Source organism: Miscanthus floridulus, chromosome 11 (genome assembly GCF_019320115.1).
Source record: "Miscanthus floridulus cultivar M001 chromosome 11, ASM1932011v1, whole genome shotgun sequence".
NCBI lineage: Eukaryota > Viridiplantae > Streptophyta > Magnoliopsida > Poales > Poaceae > Miscanthus > Miscanthus floridulus.
In genome coordinates, this window is record NC_089590.1 from 53,992,837 (window position 1) to 54,011,529 (window position 18,693).

The 18,693-nt window shown below is 48.9% G+C and overlaps 2 protein-coding genes and 1 non-coding gene across 3 annotated transcripts; 1 reads left to right on the plus strand and 2 right to left on the minus strand.

Annotated features, from left to right (window-relative positions):
• The first annotated feature begins 2,103 nt into the window (after positions 1-2,103).
• On the plus strand, positions 2,104-6,490 carry LOC136494356 (cytochrome P450 724B1-like). The gene is made up of 9 exons (XM_066490522.1): positions 2,104-2,478; positions 2,913-3,255; positions 3,428-3,580; positions 3,763-3,999; positions 4,111-4,197; positions 4,431-4,509; positions 4,715-4,821; positions 5,235-5,359; positions 6,164-6,490. The coding sequence occupies exons 1-9, from the start codon at positions 2,270-2,272 to the stop codon at positions 6,345-6,347; spliced, it is 1,524 nt and encodes a 507-aa protein (XP_066346619.1). The 5' UTR covers positions 2,104-2,269; the 3' UTR covers positions 6,348-6,490.
• Positions 6,491-7,394: 904 nt separating this feature from the next.
• Positions 7,395-7,468, minus strand: TRNAI-AAU (transfer RNA isoleucine (anticodon AAU)). Its single transcript has one exon. It is a non-coding gene; the product is annotated as a tRNA-Ile (tRNA).
• Positions 7,469-7,628: 160 nt separating this feature from the next.
• Positions 7,629-18,503, minus strand: LOC136493122 (ATP-dependent 6-phosphofructokinase 2-like). Its single transcript, XM_066489162.1, has 2 exons — positions 17,807-18,503; positions 7,629-8,689 (listed from the first exon to the last, which is right to left on the minus strand). Exons 1-2 carry the CDS (start codon positions 18,416-18,418, stop codon positions 7,856-7,858), a joined length of 1,446 nt encoding a protein of 481 aa, XP_066345259.1. The 5' UTR covers positions 18,419-18,503; the 3' UTR covers positions 7,629-7,855.
• Between the last annotated feature and the right edge of the window lie 190 nt (positions 18,504-18,693).

The following is an 18,693-nucleotide window of genomic DNA, read 5'->3' on the forward strand; positions in this document are numbered from 1 at the left end:
GAACACACGAATAAGAGACTCAAAGCTGAAAGCTCCAATACGAACCTTTAGTTTCCTACAAAATTCTTTTACAACCGCTCAATCGAAAGGTGGCATGAGTTCTCGAGGCCCTGCATTGTTTTCATTCACAAATTTGCTGGCTCTAGCTATATGCACTGTCCATATAAGAGAACGTATAATAAGATGATATAAGCAGACAGTTGAAGGTGTCACGTTATATTTTGTGTTGAGTTAGAGAGAGAAGAGAAGCGGATTATAAATTTACAGTTATGCATGGCTTCAAGAATTTTAATGAGTAAGGTGGATCAAATATTAATGATGTAGTATATATATCAATAACCAACCATTATATAGGCTGATGATTAAAAGATTATGGATGATGTGATAATAATATATAGCTAACCGTTGGTTATATTATTAACCATACTCTATCGGTAGCGTGAAAATATAGTTTCGCTTTGGTTGGATGCAGTCTGGTGACCGTTGCTTGGAGTAGGGCAAATTTTTTTGAGGACAGTGTAGGGCAAATAATTGGCAGCACAGCGCAGGTTACCCAGGGTGGGGTGACCACTGGCCGGGTAACAGTGGCTGTCGGGAGCACCAGAAGTCCACATGGTACCAAAAGACATTTTAACGAAGACTCTTGTTGGCTGTCTAGAAAAATGGCTAATGTTAATTTATTATGATTAAAAAGTACTGTTATTTTGTTGAAACGATATATCTGATAAGTTTTTTTTATATTTTTGTTTAATTTATTTTTTGAAAAACACATATACTCTCACCGTTTTAAATTAGTATAAGTTGTCTTTTTAGGTGTATACTAGTTTTAATTATAAAACTTATAAATAGATGTATAGTAAAAACTACTACTTAAAATAGCTAAAGAACACCTTATATATACAAAGAGCATCTTACGCGTAGAACATTTATAGAATAAGATATCATCTTTTAGCAGGAGAAAATATATGAAATGAAAATTCCCCTACATATTATGGGACACATAGAATAAGATATCTCTAGGGCCCTGTTCGCTTCTTTCATAATTCGTCTTTTTAGCTTGTTTTTTTAGCTGAAACAATGTTTTTCTCTAACGGACCCTAGAGAGGCAAAGTTCCACGGAGCTACTGTGTTATAGGTATCCTTATATGCAAAGTTCCACGGAGCTACTGATTTCATCCTAGAGAGGCACACATTGACCTAGGATAACGGGATTGTACTTGCACAAAGGAGTAAATTGACCATCATATTGACATAAGGAATAATATAGTAATCAGAAGAAAAAGAAACATCAATTATAGGATGGAACAAAATCATTGCTGCACCCACCAATCCAATCAATGTACTACTACTACTACTGTTGCAGTAGATGACACAATAATACTGACTCAAACCGGTCGTGTATCTAAACAAAAACCTATTTGAGGAACAACACTCCTGCGTCTCTGTCCATGCGTCCAATTTGACTACGATCAAGGTAGTACTTACATTACGTATAGCGCCAAGGATTAGAATTCACCGTTTGTATTTCAACCTTTTCATTACAAATCTCAAGTTGCAACTTGCAAATCTCCATTCGCTTCACATTTTACTGTATCTCCCAGAGCTTCAGCACCGCAGCCCTATGCACCTGATGCACTCCCAATACTAGTAGGAGTAGACTAGTAGGAGTAGATTTTCTGTCTCCCTCTCTCTCTATACCTGCGTGTTTGACTGCACCTTCAGCAGCCTAGATGCTAGGCTACTCTACGCTGGACCATACTCCTAGTCCTAGCTATAGCCCCCCTCAGCTCCTTGATAAAAGCTACTCTTACGTTACTGTGCTGTACTGCGTCATGGAGGTAATTTGTCAACAGTAAAAACAGAGATCATACAAGCTTTTTCTTTTAGAGAGAAACAGAGATCATGCATGCTACTTCAGTACTACTCAGGCTCAGGGGAAGAACACGTAAATAAATGAAAAGAAGGCGGCCAAAAGAAAGGAAACAAAAGGCAGCCTTATTTTTTCCCCTCTCTCTTTCCTTCCCCTCCTCTCCATTTGCCTTCTGCTACTATATAGCTCCCCCCTCACCTTCCGTTCTAGAGAGAGGGGAGGGAGCTGGCCAGCGGGCTTGTGTGTGTGAGCATTGTTGAGCAAAGCTAAGGGAAGCAAGCAAAGCATTCATATATATACTTACATATAGGCGAGGAGAGATTCTTGCAGGCTCCGATCGATCCATGCATGCGCTTGTGATCGAGATGAGATGAAACTAGGGAGGAGGAGTGGTGGGCGATGATGGCGGGGGAGCTCGTGCTGGCCGCTGTGGCGACCCTGCTCGCGTCGCTCCTGGCTCTGGTGCTCAGCCACTTCCTGCCCTTGCTTCTGAATCCCAAGGCCCCCAAGGGAAGCTTCGGGTGGCCGCTCCTCGGTGAGACGCTGCGGTTCCTCACGCCGCACGCTTCCAACACGCTGGGCGGCTTCCTGGAGGATCACTGCTCCAGGTACTTGCTGTAAATAGCTAGCTAGTCGTCCACCAGTGTCGTCGTTAATTACCCATCCCATGCACAGGCGGCACAGCTAGCTTAGCTAGCGAACCGGCTGGCCGGCCATATGAGAATGAGATCTTGCTAATCACCTTACCGTGCAATTAAGTATTGCGCCATTATTTCATGTGACAGCAAAAGGTGATGCTGCCGCTGTCATGTCTAAGCAGCCTTTTCATCTATCATGCATCTCTCATGTTTTTGTTTTGGTTGCCTTGTTCCGAGCGAGCCCGTGACAGTACGTCTGACTGACTGACTCACGGTGAAGTGAAAAAGAAAAGAGGGGATGTAGTAGCAGTAAAGGTTAATAAACGTGGATTTACAAGCATGCATAGCTAATGACAGCATTGTTGTTGCCGTTGATGACGGGACGGTATATGCATGCACTGCAGGTATGGGCAGGTGTTCAAGTCCCACCTGTTCTGCACCCCCACGGTGGTGTCCTGCGACCAGGACCTCAACCACTTCATCCTGCAGAACGAGGAGCGGCTGTTCCAGTGCAGCTACCCCAGGCCGATCCATGGCATCCTGGGCAAGTCCTCCATGCTCGTGGTCCTGGGCGAGGACCACAAGCGCCTCAGGAACCTCGCCCTCGCCCTCGTCACCTCCACCAAGCTCAAGCCCAGCTACCTCGGCGACATCGAGAAGATCGCGCTGCACGTCGTCGGCGCATGGCGACGACACGACGACGGCGGCGGCGTCAGGGTCGTCGCCTTCTGCGAGGAGGCAAGAAAGGTTAGCTAGCGGCTATGGACCGAACGGATGGTCATGTTGCCTCTGCATGAATCGATCTTTTGCCATGGTGACTTTGTTTGACTCACAACGGTCGTTTTTTTTTTCTTTCCTTTTTTCCATATTCCTCTGGGTCGGCCGGCCGTGTCCTCTGCTCTGTCCTTGAGAAGCACAGTTCGCATTCAGTGTGATAGTGAAGCAGGTGCTGGGGCTGTCACCAGAGGAGCCGGTCACTGCGAGGATACTGGAGGACTTCCTGGCCTTCATGAAGGGCCTCATCTCCTTCCCTCTCTACATCCCAGGGACCCCATATGCCAAGGCTGTCCAGGTAATAATCATCCAGCATGTCTTTATTAGCACATGCCATGCTTGCGTTAATAAAGAACATCGATCGATCTCTTCATTAGTATACATACACACTATATATGCTTACATCAGTAGTAAATAATACAGTATATAACCGTGGTTTATTTTGCTGTCTGCTGCTCCTAATATAAATCCTAATGGCAGGCGAGAGAGAGGATATCCAACACTGTCAAGGGCATCATCGTGGAGCGGAGGAGTGCTGGGTCATGCAACAAGGGCGACTACCTTGACGTGCTGCTGTCGAGCAACGAGCTCTCTGACGAGGAGAAAGTGAGCTTCGTGCTGGACTCCCTGCTGGGAGGATATGAGACCACCTCGCTCCTCATCTCCATGGTCGTTTACTTCCTTGGGCAGTCTGCTCAAGATCTGGACCTTGTTAAGGTAATTTATACCTGCTTTATTTTAAACTACTGTGAAGGCACAGGCAATGCTAATTTATTTTTATGCTGGATGTGGCCACTAATAAATAAACTATCCATGAACAACATGCAGAGGGAGCACGACAGCATAAGATCCAACAAAGGGAAGGAGGAGTGCTTGACTTCAGAAGACTACAAGAAGATGGAATATACCCAACAAGTGAGATAGATGATCATTCATTCAATATATGCATGCTAGTATTAGACATGGCTGTAGCATGTAATCCCTCCACTCCAGGGACAATGAATTTCTGTTAGCAGCAACCCACACAAATACTTAAAATTTAAATCTCCAAAACATGAGAATTTTTAATTTTGTGCTGTGTGTAAATATATGTAGTATGTGGAAATGCTGTTGTCTTGCTGATGACGTGGTGGTTTCCATTCTTGCAGGTTATCAACGAGGCGCTGAGATGCGGCAACATTGTCAAGTTTGTGCACCGGAAGGCGCTCAAAGATGTCAAATACAAAGGTGAGATGAATGAACCCCTCCTGCATCGAGCGAGACTTTCGCGGCAGATTCCATTTGTGCTCATCACATGATAATGGATCAGGCAGAGGGGATGGTCGCACCTTTAAGCCTGATTTTTAAGCATTGTTATGCCCAGAATACCTCCTAGCTTTTGCTAAACGAAGATGCTCAAAAGCAAGTGGCTCTCCCTTTTGCTCTGTTGCAGAGTATCTGATTCCATCTGGCTGGAAGGTCCTACCAGTCTTCAGCGCTGTTCATCTGAACCCCTCACTTCATGGAAACGCACAACAGTTTCAGCCCTGTAGGTGGGAGGTACGTACCTTGTGTTCTTTCTCACTGAGACTCCTTCCTAATCACTGTTCTGCACTTGCCATCTAACTAAAATAATGGCATTAATGATCCAATGATTCATGTTCCAAAAAAAAAGGCAGGGAACCTATCAAACAAGCTTATCAGGGGCTTTTAGGGAATCTTCCTTTAAAGTGTGTACTCTAACTAATTGCTACCTTTAATTAGTGTGTGTCCATCTGTGACATAATTACTCACAACTGTTCTGGTATCTTCAGATGCCAAGCATGCTGCCTGATGTAGTGCTTGTTGTTAATGGTCCTAACCATGATTCCGTTCGTTGAAAGCCAGCCCTCTGGGCTTTGCTTCATTTTTTTTCTTTAGTGATGTTCATGGTTCCATTCATATGTGTGACTCATCTGATTGATATATACCAGGGCACAAGCCAAGGGACAAGCAAGAGGTTTACACCGTTCGGTGGTGGCCCCCGGCTCTGCCCAGGATCAGAGCTTGCTAAAGTAGAGGCTGCTTTCTTCCTCCATCACCTTGCCCTCAATTATAGGTAAAAACAAAGGATGGTATTAGTCAAAGCACACTACGCATCAACATCATGCAAATTTCTAGCCAACATAAGGAAATGATGTGGCAGGACATTGTTAATCCAAATAGAACAATATCTGTCAGGCCATGAACGTAAAAGCAAAATAATGCAGTAATCATTGAACATTTGAACCACATGCTAGGAAGTAATGGCAAGAAGGTTATGACAACACTGTTAAATACAAAAATATGATGAGGCAAAAATGGACAAGGACCCAGAATAATGAGGTCATTTGTGTCACACCAATAGTAAGAAAAAAATATAGCAAGTGATGGCAACAAGGTTAAGGACCTTGTCCTATTCGTTTAGCTGATAAACCATGGCTGAAAGTACTGTTGACTGATTTGTTGATTGAGAAAAATACTGTTCGTTAGGCTGAAAAAATACGGTTTCTAAGCCAATGGGCGATGATAAGAACTGGTCTCTGTAATTTATGTTTTTATCGACAGGGACCACAGGTCACAAAATAAATGTTAAGTAATTTTTGATCCAGAACTGTAGAACATATCAGACGACAACAAACAGAACAAACATTGGCAGCATTAGGTTTTCGACAAGTAGGTTTTGCAAGTTGAGGGGTATCATACAAGATATAGAATTCTGCAATGTGATCAAACTGCCAAATTTTGTCGATAATAACCATCTGAATGTGACAAATGACTAACCATTGTTATTTTTATTTCAGAGTACTAAAATTACTTACAGTTTAGAAACGCCATTAGCTGATCACCGCTGTTCGGTTGTTGCAAACTTGTTGCCTTGCAGATGGAGAATTGACGGCGATGACATTCCAATGGCATACCCGTATGTGGAGTTTCAGAGAGGTTTGCCAATAGAAATCGAGCCAACTTCCCCTGAATCTGACTGTCCTGAAGCTTCAGCCGCAGCGTGTTCATCAGTTAGTAGTACACCAGAGAGAAAGGGGAAGGTGCATGGAGCATATACATGAAGGATCAGTGACAAATCCCATAAATGAAGGAAACACTGAGCACGGGCTATAGTAGCTAGCATGAGGCAGCTGAGACTGTAATTTGATGTACATGGTGTAGATATATCTTGTTCATGGCAATTGCTTGAGGTGGTTGATTCACTTCACCCTGTAAAACATTCTCCAGTGGTTCAACTACTATCCTATAAAAAAAGAAGGGCCCCTGGGTTTCGTAAGGCTCTCATCATCTAACTCTGTAGGACTCACCTAGATATCGTTACTAACAACTGGCCGTACTTACTCTGAATGATGAACGCTTGTTTTTGGTCTGTGGTAACTGGGGTGAAAATGTCACACTTGAATTTGGCATTAGATTGAAGAAATGATGAATAAGAATGCAAATTAAAGTTGAGGAAAACTTATGTCAACCTAGAGTTTTCTGGCTAGCCTGCCATTTGTTCAGCCAGAGGTTCCGTTCTGGAGTCAGGACACGGCATACAGTGATACAGCTGCAAGATTAAATTGTCAAAAACAAGGGCGAAAAAGTTTGTTTGCCATTTGATCGCCCACAAGTTATGTTCTAGAGTCAGGAAGCGGTATACAGCTGCAAAATGAAAATGCCACAAAAGCTCTGTTCTGGAGACTGTAGTCAGGAAGTTTCAGAGGCAAGATGAAAATGTAAAAAACAAAGGGGAAAAAAGTAAAAGAAGAAGAAGTTATGTTCTGGAAACTGGAGTCAGAAAGTTACAGCGGCAAGATGAAAATGTAAAAAAAAGAAAAATGAGAATGGAGTCAAGAAGTTACAGCGGCAAGATGAAAAATGTAAAACAAAAAAAAGATCAGAAAGTTACAGCGGCAAGAAGAAAATGTAAAAAAAAAGAAATGAAGAATGGAGTCAGGAAGTTACAGCGGCAAGATGAAAATGTAAAAAAAAAACAAAAAAAATCAGAAAGTTACAGCGGCAAGATGAAAATGTAAAAAAAAGAGAAGAAATGGAGAATGGAGTCAGGAAGTTACAGCGGCAAGATGAAAATGTTTAAAAAAACAAAAAAAATCAAAAACCAAAATTGGCCCATGCAGGTCTCGAACCTGCGACCTTCGCGTTATTAGCACGACGCTCTAACCAACTGAGCTAATAGGCCAACCTGCCTATTATGCACTTGCATGATTATTTGTACTAATACGCACTGCATTGGATCAAGTCACACCCATCACCTAGCATTGCGAGATGACATATATAGCAACGTTTCATTCGAACTAAAATCGTCATTTCATCCCAAAGCATCGTATAGCAATGCTTCATTCAAAGTAAAATCGTGATTTCGTCCCAAAGCATCGTTTATTCATGAGTATGATAATATTAACATATGTACAAGCACAACAATTGCTTCTCAAAAGTGTTCCACGAGCACACAAACTGGAAAGCATAAAAGCTACCACCTTATTGAACGGAAATAATTAGGGAGGCAGGCAACTGGATCAGAAGAAAGTCTAATTTAATGGGTCCAGGGAGGAGCCGCCACTAGACTTCAGATATTATGCTTGGGTTTCAGGAAATCTGGCTGATTGGTAACTGATCTAACCCATGCCCATTTGTGATCATTCACATCGACAGGGTTCTTTGCCACAGCGACATCTTCCAGTGGTATGTAACTGTAGGTCCCATTTACTGGACCAGGTACAAAGCCAGTAAACCCAGCCATGACCCCATGGATGGCGGAATGCGCCAGCAAAGTGCAATACAAATTGTCGGTGGCGTTTGCAGGAACAGCTCGAATCATGTATGTAGGGTCAATGTACTTCACAGTGAACAGTTCGTTGGGATGTTCTCTCTTCCACCATCTGCCCAGCTCGGATTTCAGCCAGGGTCCCACATCAAGAAACACAATGTTGCCAGACTCATCCTGCTCTCGCTTCTGATCATCAGTCCGGGGAATCAGTTCCTGACCAGCTCCTTCAGCAACCACGATGACAGCATGCCCCTTCTTCTTAATCCGTTCATACAGAAACTCAAACAGGCCACCCTTACCTTCCAGGTGGAAATCAACCTCTGGGATCAAGCAGCAGTCAACGTCCCGACTGCTCAGAGTGGCATGAAGAGCGATATGACCTGTACTCCTTCCCATAAGTTTGACAAGGCCTACACCATTGACAGCGCTAAGAGCCTCCACATGAGCAGCGTCAATTGCCTGCTGAGCAATCTCCACCGCAGTTTGGAAACCAAATGACCTGTCTATGATGCCAATGTCATTGTCCACAGTTTTTGGGATCCCAGTAATAGATATGTTCAGACCACGGCGTTTAAACTCTTGAAAGATAGCCACAGCCCCTCTCATGGTTCCATCCCCTCCAATCGCATATATCTTCAATAAAAAAAGAAATATTTGGACGTGATCAGTTTAGTTTATAATGTACTTTATAAGGAAGAACATGCATTTGTTAAAGCACTCAAAAGTCAAAACACGTGTACGAACTATAAGAAGGGAAACAATTGGCCGCTGTGAGTAAACAACTCAAAGACTCATTTTGAACCCTGAAATCTCCAACTAAATAGTATAGCACTACTTCTCTTCTGTAATACCCATGAACTGCCCAGATTCAATCACAACTAGAAAACAGGCGCGGCGTTGCCGCACGCTTCTCTGTGTCAGGCCAGTCTGTGATATGTGAAGATGATCAGTCTTTTGCCTAGCCTCGTGCCTCAACGAGTTGGAGCAAACTGACCCACGGATATTTGTCACGTTCGAAATAAGCTGTTGATGTCTTGTTTGGCGCATATACATGAAACCAAGATCAAAAGTATGATAGCAGTTTGTTCAATAATAAGATATAAGATTCATTTACATTAATTACTCATATTCAGGCATAATTAAATCATTTACATTAATTACTCATATTCAGGCATAGTTAAATCATTTTCCATTATCAACGCTGAGTCCTTTCTATGTAAAGGCAAACTTATGTCCTTAGCTAGGTTGCTAGCCATCACAGATCATCATTCAAACAAAAAAAAGGTCCACAAAACATGAAGTTATAATATGAGAAATCACATTGTGAAACATAGGCTCCCTGTAAAAAAAAACTATTGGCCCAAGAAAAATCACAGAAAAATAAGACAGGAGGATATATTGAGCAAAGGTATTACTATGTTCTAACAATTAGAGATATATTCAGCAAAGATAGTACTATGTTCTAATAATTAGTATCGTTGTATTGATCTTCCCGATTAAGATAGAACTACATCAAGGGTCAGCTTTGAGCCCTTATTTGTTTGCCTTAGTGATGGATGAGGTCACAAGGGACATACAAGGGGACATCCCTTGGTGTATGCTTTTCGTGGACGATGTAGTGCTAGTTGATGAAAGCCGGACAGGAGTTAATCAGAAACTGGAGTTATGACGGGAGACTTTGGAGTCCAAAGGTTTCAGACTCAGTAGAACTAAAACTAAGTATATGAGATGTGACTTCGGCACTACTACTCGGGAGGAGGAAGATATTAGTTTGGAAGGTCAAGTAGTGCATAGGAAGGATACCTTTCGATATTTAGGATCAATGCTACAGAGAGATGGGGATATTGATGAAGATGTTAGCATAGAATCAAAGCAGGGTGGATGAAGTGACGCTAAGCATCTGGTGTCCTTTATGACAAAAGGGTACCACAGAAGCTAAAAGGCAAATTTTATAGGACGACGATTAGACCTGCTATGTTGTATGATGCAGAATGTTGGCCTACGAAAAGACGACATGTTCAACAGATAAGTGTCGCGAAAATACGTATGTTGCGTTGGATTTGCAGTCATTCAAGAACGGATCGAGTTTGGAACGATGATATACGTGATAGGTTAGGGGTAGCACCAATTGAAGAAAAGCTTGTCCAACACCGGTTGAGATGGTTTGGACATGTCCAACGGAGACCTTCAGAGGCACCGGTGCGTAGTGGAATCCTAAGCCAGGATAGTAACGTGAAGAGAGACAGAGAAAGACCGAAGTTAATTTAGGTAAAGGCAATAAAAGGAGACTTGAAATGATGGAATATACCCAAAGACTTAGCCTTAGATAGTAGTGCTTGGAAAACAACTATTCACGTGCCTGAACCTTGATTGCTTCTGCTGGGTTTCAACTCTAGCCTATCCCAACTTGTTTGGGACTTAAAGGCTTTGTTGTTGTTGTTGTTGTGTTATAGTAGTCATATTGTAATTTAGCTTGCCATCAAAACATCTATCAGTTTTAATTCTACTGTGCCTCTGGAGTCTGGAGCAATCAACAGAACTACGCATAGTCAAAACTGGGGCATAGCAAAAAGGTAAACACCATCATAATTTGATGAGATTTAAGACATCCTTCTAGAGAAACACAACGGTATTGATCTCAGCATTAGTATCATAGGAACATACAAAGGTGATCCAATACAATATGAGATGGCATATAGTGAAAGTGACGATTTAGCAAAGCTTTCGTATGTTGCAAACAAAAAATTAACATGAGTATATAATCAGCAGAAAGGCAAGGTAATTCCATGGTATTGTGTTAGTTATATAAGCAATTTTCATATAAACTCCAAAATCTCAAAGTTTCATATAGTTTATTTGAAATTTTGAAAATGGGCAACAACAGTCATAGACGTGGTTATTTAAGACTACAAGCACATGCCTGGATTTTAACCTGTGGCAATAAACCTTTGCTTGATCTAGTTTGTCAAATATTATACAGATGCTAATTGAGATTGGGAGCATGAATATATGAAAGTAAATGATTAAATACTTCAATATGTGAAATGGATATAGACGGAGAAACTAAATCGCTAATGCTGAATATTTGAAGATGATGACAAGTTGATCCTTTTCTCGGTTGAATGCACTATATTGGTACCAAGAAAGCAGAGCATGTAGTTGAGCAGCAAGGAAATCATGTTTGTGGTATGTATCAAGGGACATGAGAGAGACTGTTATAATATTTCTATGGGTGACGAAACCTGCGAAGTACCAATGTAATACGAAAAATCCTCTTCCATTTTTTCGGCTGAGCAACATGACTCATGGGGATGTCATATGTTCTCTGACCACTCCATGTTCCACGGCTGGGTTACCACACCCATTAGTGAAGTACTGATAGAACATATGGAGTACTATACAAGCGTATGGTGTATTTTTTTATTCTAGTTCTAACCTACCGATAGCTATGGAGTTGCCAACGCAAACCGATTTGTTCAACTTCTTGTTTTTTGTTCACTTCTCTTGAAAAGCTCTGATTCAGGAATGATATAAAGGTTGATGTACCAGCAACAATCATGTACTACTTAGAAAATGATACTGGGATAATATAGTTTGTTTGAGCAATCTCAAATAACGATTCTCCATCAAATTCAGAGCTATTGAACCCCATAATGATAATTCAAATATTAAATGGTGTCTCCTCTATAAAGATCGGTAAAGTAAAAGTGTCAAAGAAATTTTCATTAGTATATGGCTATGGGGTGGACAGATGGCATAATAGAACTTAATGTACCTATGAAGTTGAAATGCAACATATTAGCAAGACATGATTCACTTATGAAAACAAGTACTTAGGTTATTAGTCACTGAATTCTTACTCTTAGTAGTAGCAGAATTCTTACTCTCATCGAGAAAGGATGACACTAGGAGTTGGGGCAATTTTCTGTTTATTTCTCACACAATGCCATACCAACCTGAAGGATTGGGGGTACATATTTATAGGCTGCTAGCCAGCCAAGCATATGCCAAGATGTTTGTCTAAGATGCTAAGATGTTGTCCTCTAGTATAAGATGATGTCCTCTAAGATGTTGTCCTCTAGTCTAAGATGCTATCATAAAAACAGACCATGCAGCCACAAGGACCATGTGACCAGTACAGCCTCACAAAGACCAGCCCACACATGAGACTTATCCCATCATTCTCCCCCTAAGTCTTGTGCGTCGTCCTGTGGGAAAGTTGAACCATCCCGGTCCTGGAGCAAAGTTCAAGGAACTTGATCCTCCCAAGGGGTTTGGTGAGCAAGTCCGTAAGCTGGTCCTTGGTGTTGATGTTGCTCGCCTTGATGCTCCCTTCCTCCAAACAGCCTCGGATGAAGTGGTACCTCACCCGGATGTGCTTGCTGCGTTCATGGAACACGGGGTTATTTGCCAGAGCCAGAGCGGACTTGCTGTCCACCCTGAGCTCCACCGCTCTAGTGTCTCTGCCGAGGAGATCACCGAGCAGTCGAGCGAGCCAGAGCGCCTGAGTCGAAGCAGTGGAGGCCGCTATGTACTCGGCCTCGTAGCTGGACATGACCACCACCTGTTGCTTGATCGACTGCCAGCTAACGAGGCACTTACCGAGGAAGAAGAGGATCCCACTCGTGCTCTTGTTGGTGTCGATGTCGCCGGCGTGGTCGCTGTCGCTGTACCCGACGAAGTGTGCCGCCCCAGGGCACCTAGGGTAGTAGAGGCCGTGGTCGAGAGTCCCCGCAACGTAGCGGATGATCCTCTTCATATCTTGTTGGCGCTTCGTCGTCGGTCGCTGTATGAACCGACTAACGTAGCCGACGGAGAATGCCAAGTCCGACCATGTGTGGGCGAGGTAGCGAAGGGTCCCCACAAGACGCCGGTACTGCGTAAGCGTCCACCTCCTCCGTCGTGCTGTCGTGGCTTAGCTTCAGCCTCTCCTCCATCGGAGTGAGAGCTGGGTTGCAGTCGGTGAGCCCAGCTAGCTCCACGACGCGCTTGGCGTAGGTGGTCTGTCGAAGCGTGATCCCGGAGTCATCCTGGTGCACCTCGATTCCCAGGTAGAATGAGAGAGGCCCCAGGTCACTCATCTGGAAGGTGGCCTTCATCTCTTCCTTGAATGCCGCCACCTCCGCATCCTTGGTACCGGTGATCACCAAGTCGTCGACGTAGACACCCACCAGTAGAGCATTTCCTCCACTGCCCCGTCGATAGATGGCCGCCTCGTGCGGGCTTTGCTCGAAGCCCATCCCCTTTAGCGTGGAATCCAACTTGGCATTCCACGCCCTCAGTGTCTGCCGCAAGCCATAGAGGGCCTAACGCAGGCGGAGCACCTTGCCCTCCTTGCCGAGGATCGCAAATCCCGGCGGTTGGTGCACGTAGACCTCCTTCAAGTCGCCGTTAAGGAACGCCGACTTGACGTACATGTGATGAACACGCCAGCCCTCCTAGGCAGCTAGCGCAAGGAGGAGTCACACGGACTCCATCCGTGCCACGCGAGCAAAAGTGTCGTCGAAGTCGACCCCCACCTGCTGCATGAAACCTCGTGCCACCAAGCGAGCCTTGTGCTTGACGATGGCGCCAGCTTCATCCCTCTTCAGCTTGTACACCCACTTAAGGGTGATTGCACGGTGACCACGAGGAAGGTCAGCAAGCTCTCAGGTGCGATTCTTCTCGACCGCATCCATCTCCAACTGCATCGCGGCGCGCCATGCCGCGTGTCTCTCGGCCTTTGCAAACGACCGAGGCTCGCCGTCGTCACACGCAAGGTGCAACTAAGCCTCCAGGTCGTGAGGCACTGGTCCCGGCACCGGCTGGTTGCCGAGAAGGTTCTCCATCGTACGGTACCGCAACGGCTAGCCGTCGTGGTACGCGTCGATGTGCTCCTCGTCGTGAGAGAGCGGAGTAGCGAGCTCAACCGGGGTGTGCTCGACACGAGCTGGTGTTGGAGTAGACGTGCCCAGAGAGGTGCCTGTCGGTGCTAAAGTGCGTGGCGGTGCCGGCTGTGGGGGAGCTGGCGAAGAACTCATCGCAGCCGAGGTCCTGGCTAGAGAGCGTGGTGCTATCGGAGTAGCAGGCGCCAGGGTCGGTGAAGGCTCGGGGACTGGGGTAAACACGCTTACCGAAGAAGAGCTGCCTACTCCCCCAGCTCCCTCGAAGTGGACGTACTCGACAGTGAAGTCGTCGTACGTCGGAGCCGAGCCGTCGTCCACCGCCTTGTCCCATGCCCATCCTCGCCCTTCGTTGAACACAACGTCGCGCGCCGTGCGCACACGCTGTGTCTTCGGGTCGAGGATGCGGTAGGTCTTCGAGTCCTCCGCGTAGCCGATGAACACTGCCGGAGTGCTCCTGTCGTCGAGCTTGCTGATGTGGCCAAGCTCCTTGGCGAACGCGAGGCAGCCGAAGACCCGCAAGTGGGAGACCGCCGGCTTGCGCCCATGCCAAGCCTCGTACGACGTCCTGCCGTCGAGCGCCTTGGTAGGTGAGCGGTTGAGGATGTAGACGGCCGACACCACCGCCTCTCCCCAGAAGACAGCCTGCATCCCCCTCTGCTTGAGAAGGGTCTGAGCCATCCCCACAACCGTCTGGTTGCGTTGCTCGACGGCGCCGTTCTGCTGTGGGCTGTACGGCGCGGAGTAGTGGCGCTGAATGCCCTCATCAGCGCAGTACGACGCGAATTCAGCCGCCGTGAATTCGCCGCCGTTGTCGGTGCGCAGCACGCGCAGCTTGCGGCCGCACTCCGCCTCCGCAGCAGCTTGCGAGCGCCTGATGGCATCCGCAGCCTCTCCCTTGCTGCCGAGGACCATCACCTACATGTAGCGGGAGAGGTCGTCGACGAGCAGCAGGAAGTAGCGTCGTCCTCCCGGTGTGGCCGGTGTCATCGGGCCATACAAGTCCCCGTGCACAAGCTCGAGCCTCTCCTTGGCTCGAAAGCTCGCCCGCTGGGGAAAGGGGAGTCGCCTCTGCTTCGTCAACACGCAGACGTCGCAGAGCTGCTCCACATGCTCGAGGCACGGCAGGCCTCGCACCATCTCCATGGCACTGAGCCGCTTCAGGGCCTCGAAGTGAAGGTGCCCGAAACACTCGTGCCACTACCACGCCTCGTCGTCCCGACGAGCAGCGAGACAGAGGGGTTGTGCCACCTACACGTTAAGGACGTATAGTCAATTTGCGCTTCTGGAGCGAGGCAAGAAGGCGGGGATGGTGCGAGGGGTTGGCAAGAAGGCGTCTCGGGCGGGACTGCAGCGATGAGGGCATCCAGCGCCCGTCGATCTAGGTCGTAGTCGACGTCGCCGTACCGGACTGCCTCCCACATGTGCCGCACCTGGAGCTTTACCCTCATCACCACAACCCATTCGACGTAGTTGATCTTGGTGAGGGTAGGCCACCCACCACCGGGGCCGACGTCCCTGACGACAGCCTGGAGCCCGTGGTAACCACGGTACCGATCCGGGGAGAGAGAGCCACGCTGCCTGTGAAGGTCGCACTCTCCATCGACCCATCCGCCGCCGTCGCCGTGTGCGCCTCCTCCAGGAGCGCCACCGCCATGCACGCCTCCTCCAGGAGCGCCGCCGCCGTGCGCGCCTCCTCCAGGAGCGCCGCCACCGTGCGCGTCTCCTCCAGGAGCGCCACCGGCGCGTCCGCACCTGTCGGGGCTGCCGCCGCGCTCGTGGGCATGCGCGGCTGCCCACTGCGCCGCCCGCGCTCATCCTGCCTCCCTCCCCAACAACTCGAGGTCCGCGTCGGCGCTGTTGTCAGCAGAAACGGAGCTACTGATGCTGCCGCGCAGGGCCTCGACCTTTGCTGCCGCCGCACGCGCTGCATCCGCTGCCGCCGCTGCTTCCGCCTCCGCTATGGCTGCTGCCAGCTCCGCCGCTGCCAGCCTCGACGCCGTTGCCGCCGCCACAGCGGTCTCTGTCGCTGCTCGCTCGCGTTCCTCTGCCGCGGCAAGTTCGGCCTCCTACCGACGTCGCGTGCTCGAGGCGACCGAGCGCTGAGACTGCCCTGCGGACATGACGCGCTACCGGGGGGCTGCTGCGTGGGGAGAGGGCTGCTTCAGATGAGCTGCTGCTCGTCTGCGCAGAGGAAGAGGAGTGAGCAGGAGCGGCCGGAGCTGCTGCTGCTCCTAGCTGGGGCTGTTGTGCGGCTGGGAAAGGAGATGAGCAGGAGATGCTCAGGCTACAGGATAGTACAGCTCTGATACCAGTTGTTAGTCGCTGAATTCTTACTCTTGGTAGTAGCAGAATTCTTACTCTCATCGAGAGAGGATGACACTAGGAGTTGGGGCAATTTTCTGATTCATTTCTCACACAATGCCATACCAATCTGAGGAGTTGGGGGTACATATTTATAGGCTGCTAGCCAGCCAAGCATATGCCAAGATGCTAGTCTAAGATGTTGTCCTCTAGTCTAAGATGTTGTCCTAAAAACAGACTATGTAGCCACAAGGACCATGTGACCAGCACAGCCCCATAAAGACCAGCCCACACATGAGACTTATCCCATCATAGGTATATCAAGCCATTAATTTCTTTGTGAAGAATTTTGAAGCAATATAAGGATGCAAACCTTTGGGTGCTTACTGTCATGATGAATCAAAGGAGAAAGACAGTAGATTAATGCTCAAGACATGGAGTTTTGTTGCAATTTAATCTTCTTTCTCGTAGCAGCAACCTTGAGGCCACCCTTAGTCTAGCAACTCAGCTGCTGCAACCTGCAGTGACATTTCGTCATGCACCTTGCCTGAATGCCCTCCTCTGCTATGATAGTTGACATGAGAGAGCTTAGCTAGATGGAATAGCAGCGATGGCAGAGGCTAGGGATCGCACGCCACCGCCAGTCTCCTGCTATTCCCATCGGGCCTCTGATGCATCTCCTCTTCCGTCTCGAGCCGATGCAAGTGGCACACAGGAACGAGGAGAGAGGAAGGTGGGTAGCTGCCATGCACGCGGATGCGCCAGCGACTTGGAGGCGGCCAAGCCCGCGACCATATCAGCATGGTTGCCTTCGGCAATGTGCTCTGCTCCGGCCCTGGACGCCGCCGTGGCACTGTGAGAGGGGAGAGCTCGGGCATCCGAAAGCAAGCACGGAGGAGCACGATGTTTTATGAGCTAGTGCGAGTGCGCAGCTGTTCGAGAGGTGTAGAAATTCCTCCGCCGTGTTCCAAGACGCATGCGAACAGACGGCGAGATCTTCATTGCGAGGGCCGAGCACTCCACCACCGGGGCTGCAGCGCTCGACCTTCACGCCTACGCCGGGGTGGCCATAGCCGCCGTGCCTGCGCCCGCCACCCGCTCCGAGGTGACCGGAGCCACCACGCCTGCACCGCCGGCCGTGCTGGGGTTGCAGGGGCCCCTGCCCGCGCCCGGAGATGTCCGAGACCGGAGCGGCCGGGGTCGCCGGGGCCGCTGGGCCCCACCCGCGCCGGGATGGCCAGGAACGACGTGCCCACGGCGGGAGGAGGAGGGAGGTGCGGGGGCAGCTAGGTCGAGCGCGGTTGCGCCGCACGGCTCTCTCTCCTCTGCACGACGGGCAACCTCTCGGGATGGTTCGCGAACTTTATGGGTCGACACCCGACCCACCCACAACATCTGATCGTTCGATCCAATGGCTAGCGGGCTAACGGGTGACGTGGCCCTATTCGTTAGGCCGCTTTTGGTGCAGGATTCATAAGAGATTGGGATTTAAGTGTGTAAACTGTAAATAGTGAATGAACCCAATTTTACATTGCGGTGCCTGTGCTCTGAGTGTTGCTCTCACCTGCGTGTACCCGCGCGCGACGATGCCGTCGACGATCTTGCCGAGATCGAAGCCACCCCGCGTGGTCTTGAGCACGGTGCCGCCCTTCTTGTGCCAGTCGTCGACGGCGGCGGGGTCCAGCCTGACGTGATCCTCGTCGGCGCCGTAGAACCCTCGGTATCCCGCGGCGACGCCGAAGACGTGGCGGACGCCGTAGAGCTCGTGGAGCCCGACGACGAGCTCCCTGAGCACGGTGTTGAGGCCCGGGCAGAGGCCCCCGCAGGTGACGAGCGCGGCGCGCGCCGCGGCTGGGTCGACGGCGAGTGCCCCGCGAGGCCCCGCGCGGCGGTAGGCGACGAGCGGGGACGGCGCGGCGGAGGCGATGTCGAAGAAGGCGTGGCGGAGGGTGACGTCCCCTGGGGAGATGTAGAAGGTGGCGGGCGGGTGGAAGTAGGGGTGCCGCGAGATGGGGTTCGGGACCGCCGCCGCCGGGGTCGGGGAGGCGAGCGCGGAGGGGAGGCGTGGCACGTCGCGGAGGGTGAGCGGCGGGAGCGTCACGGTGGTGTTGGTCGGGCCGGTGGCGTCGGCGTCGGCGGGGGTGCCGCCGGAGCTGGCGGCGGCGGTGGGGTCCATGTGTCGGCGAGCGAGGTGGGTGCGTGAGGGGGCCGCGCGGCGGGATGGGATGGGAGCGAGACGGTCAAGACTCAAGAGGGGTGGGGCGGGGGGTTTTACTCGCGCGACGTGTGGCGGTTTCAGCGGGGAGGTTTCAGCTTCCAGAAACTAGGGAGGCGCGGGCCACATCAACAGCTCGTGACTTTTTTTAAGAAAAAAAATGGCCACGTATACAGTGTTAGGCACCGCACGGCGTAGCCTCGAGTCGACACGTCGACCTCTGCTTGCAGGCGGGC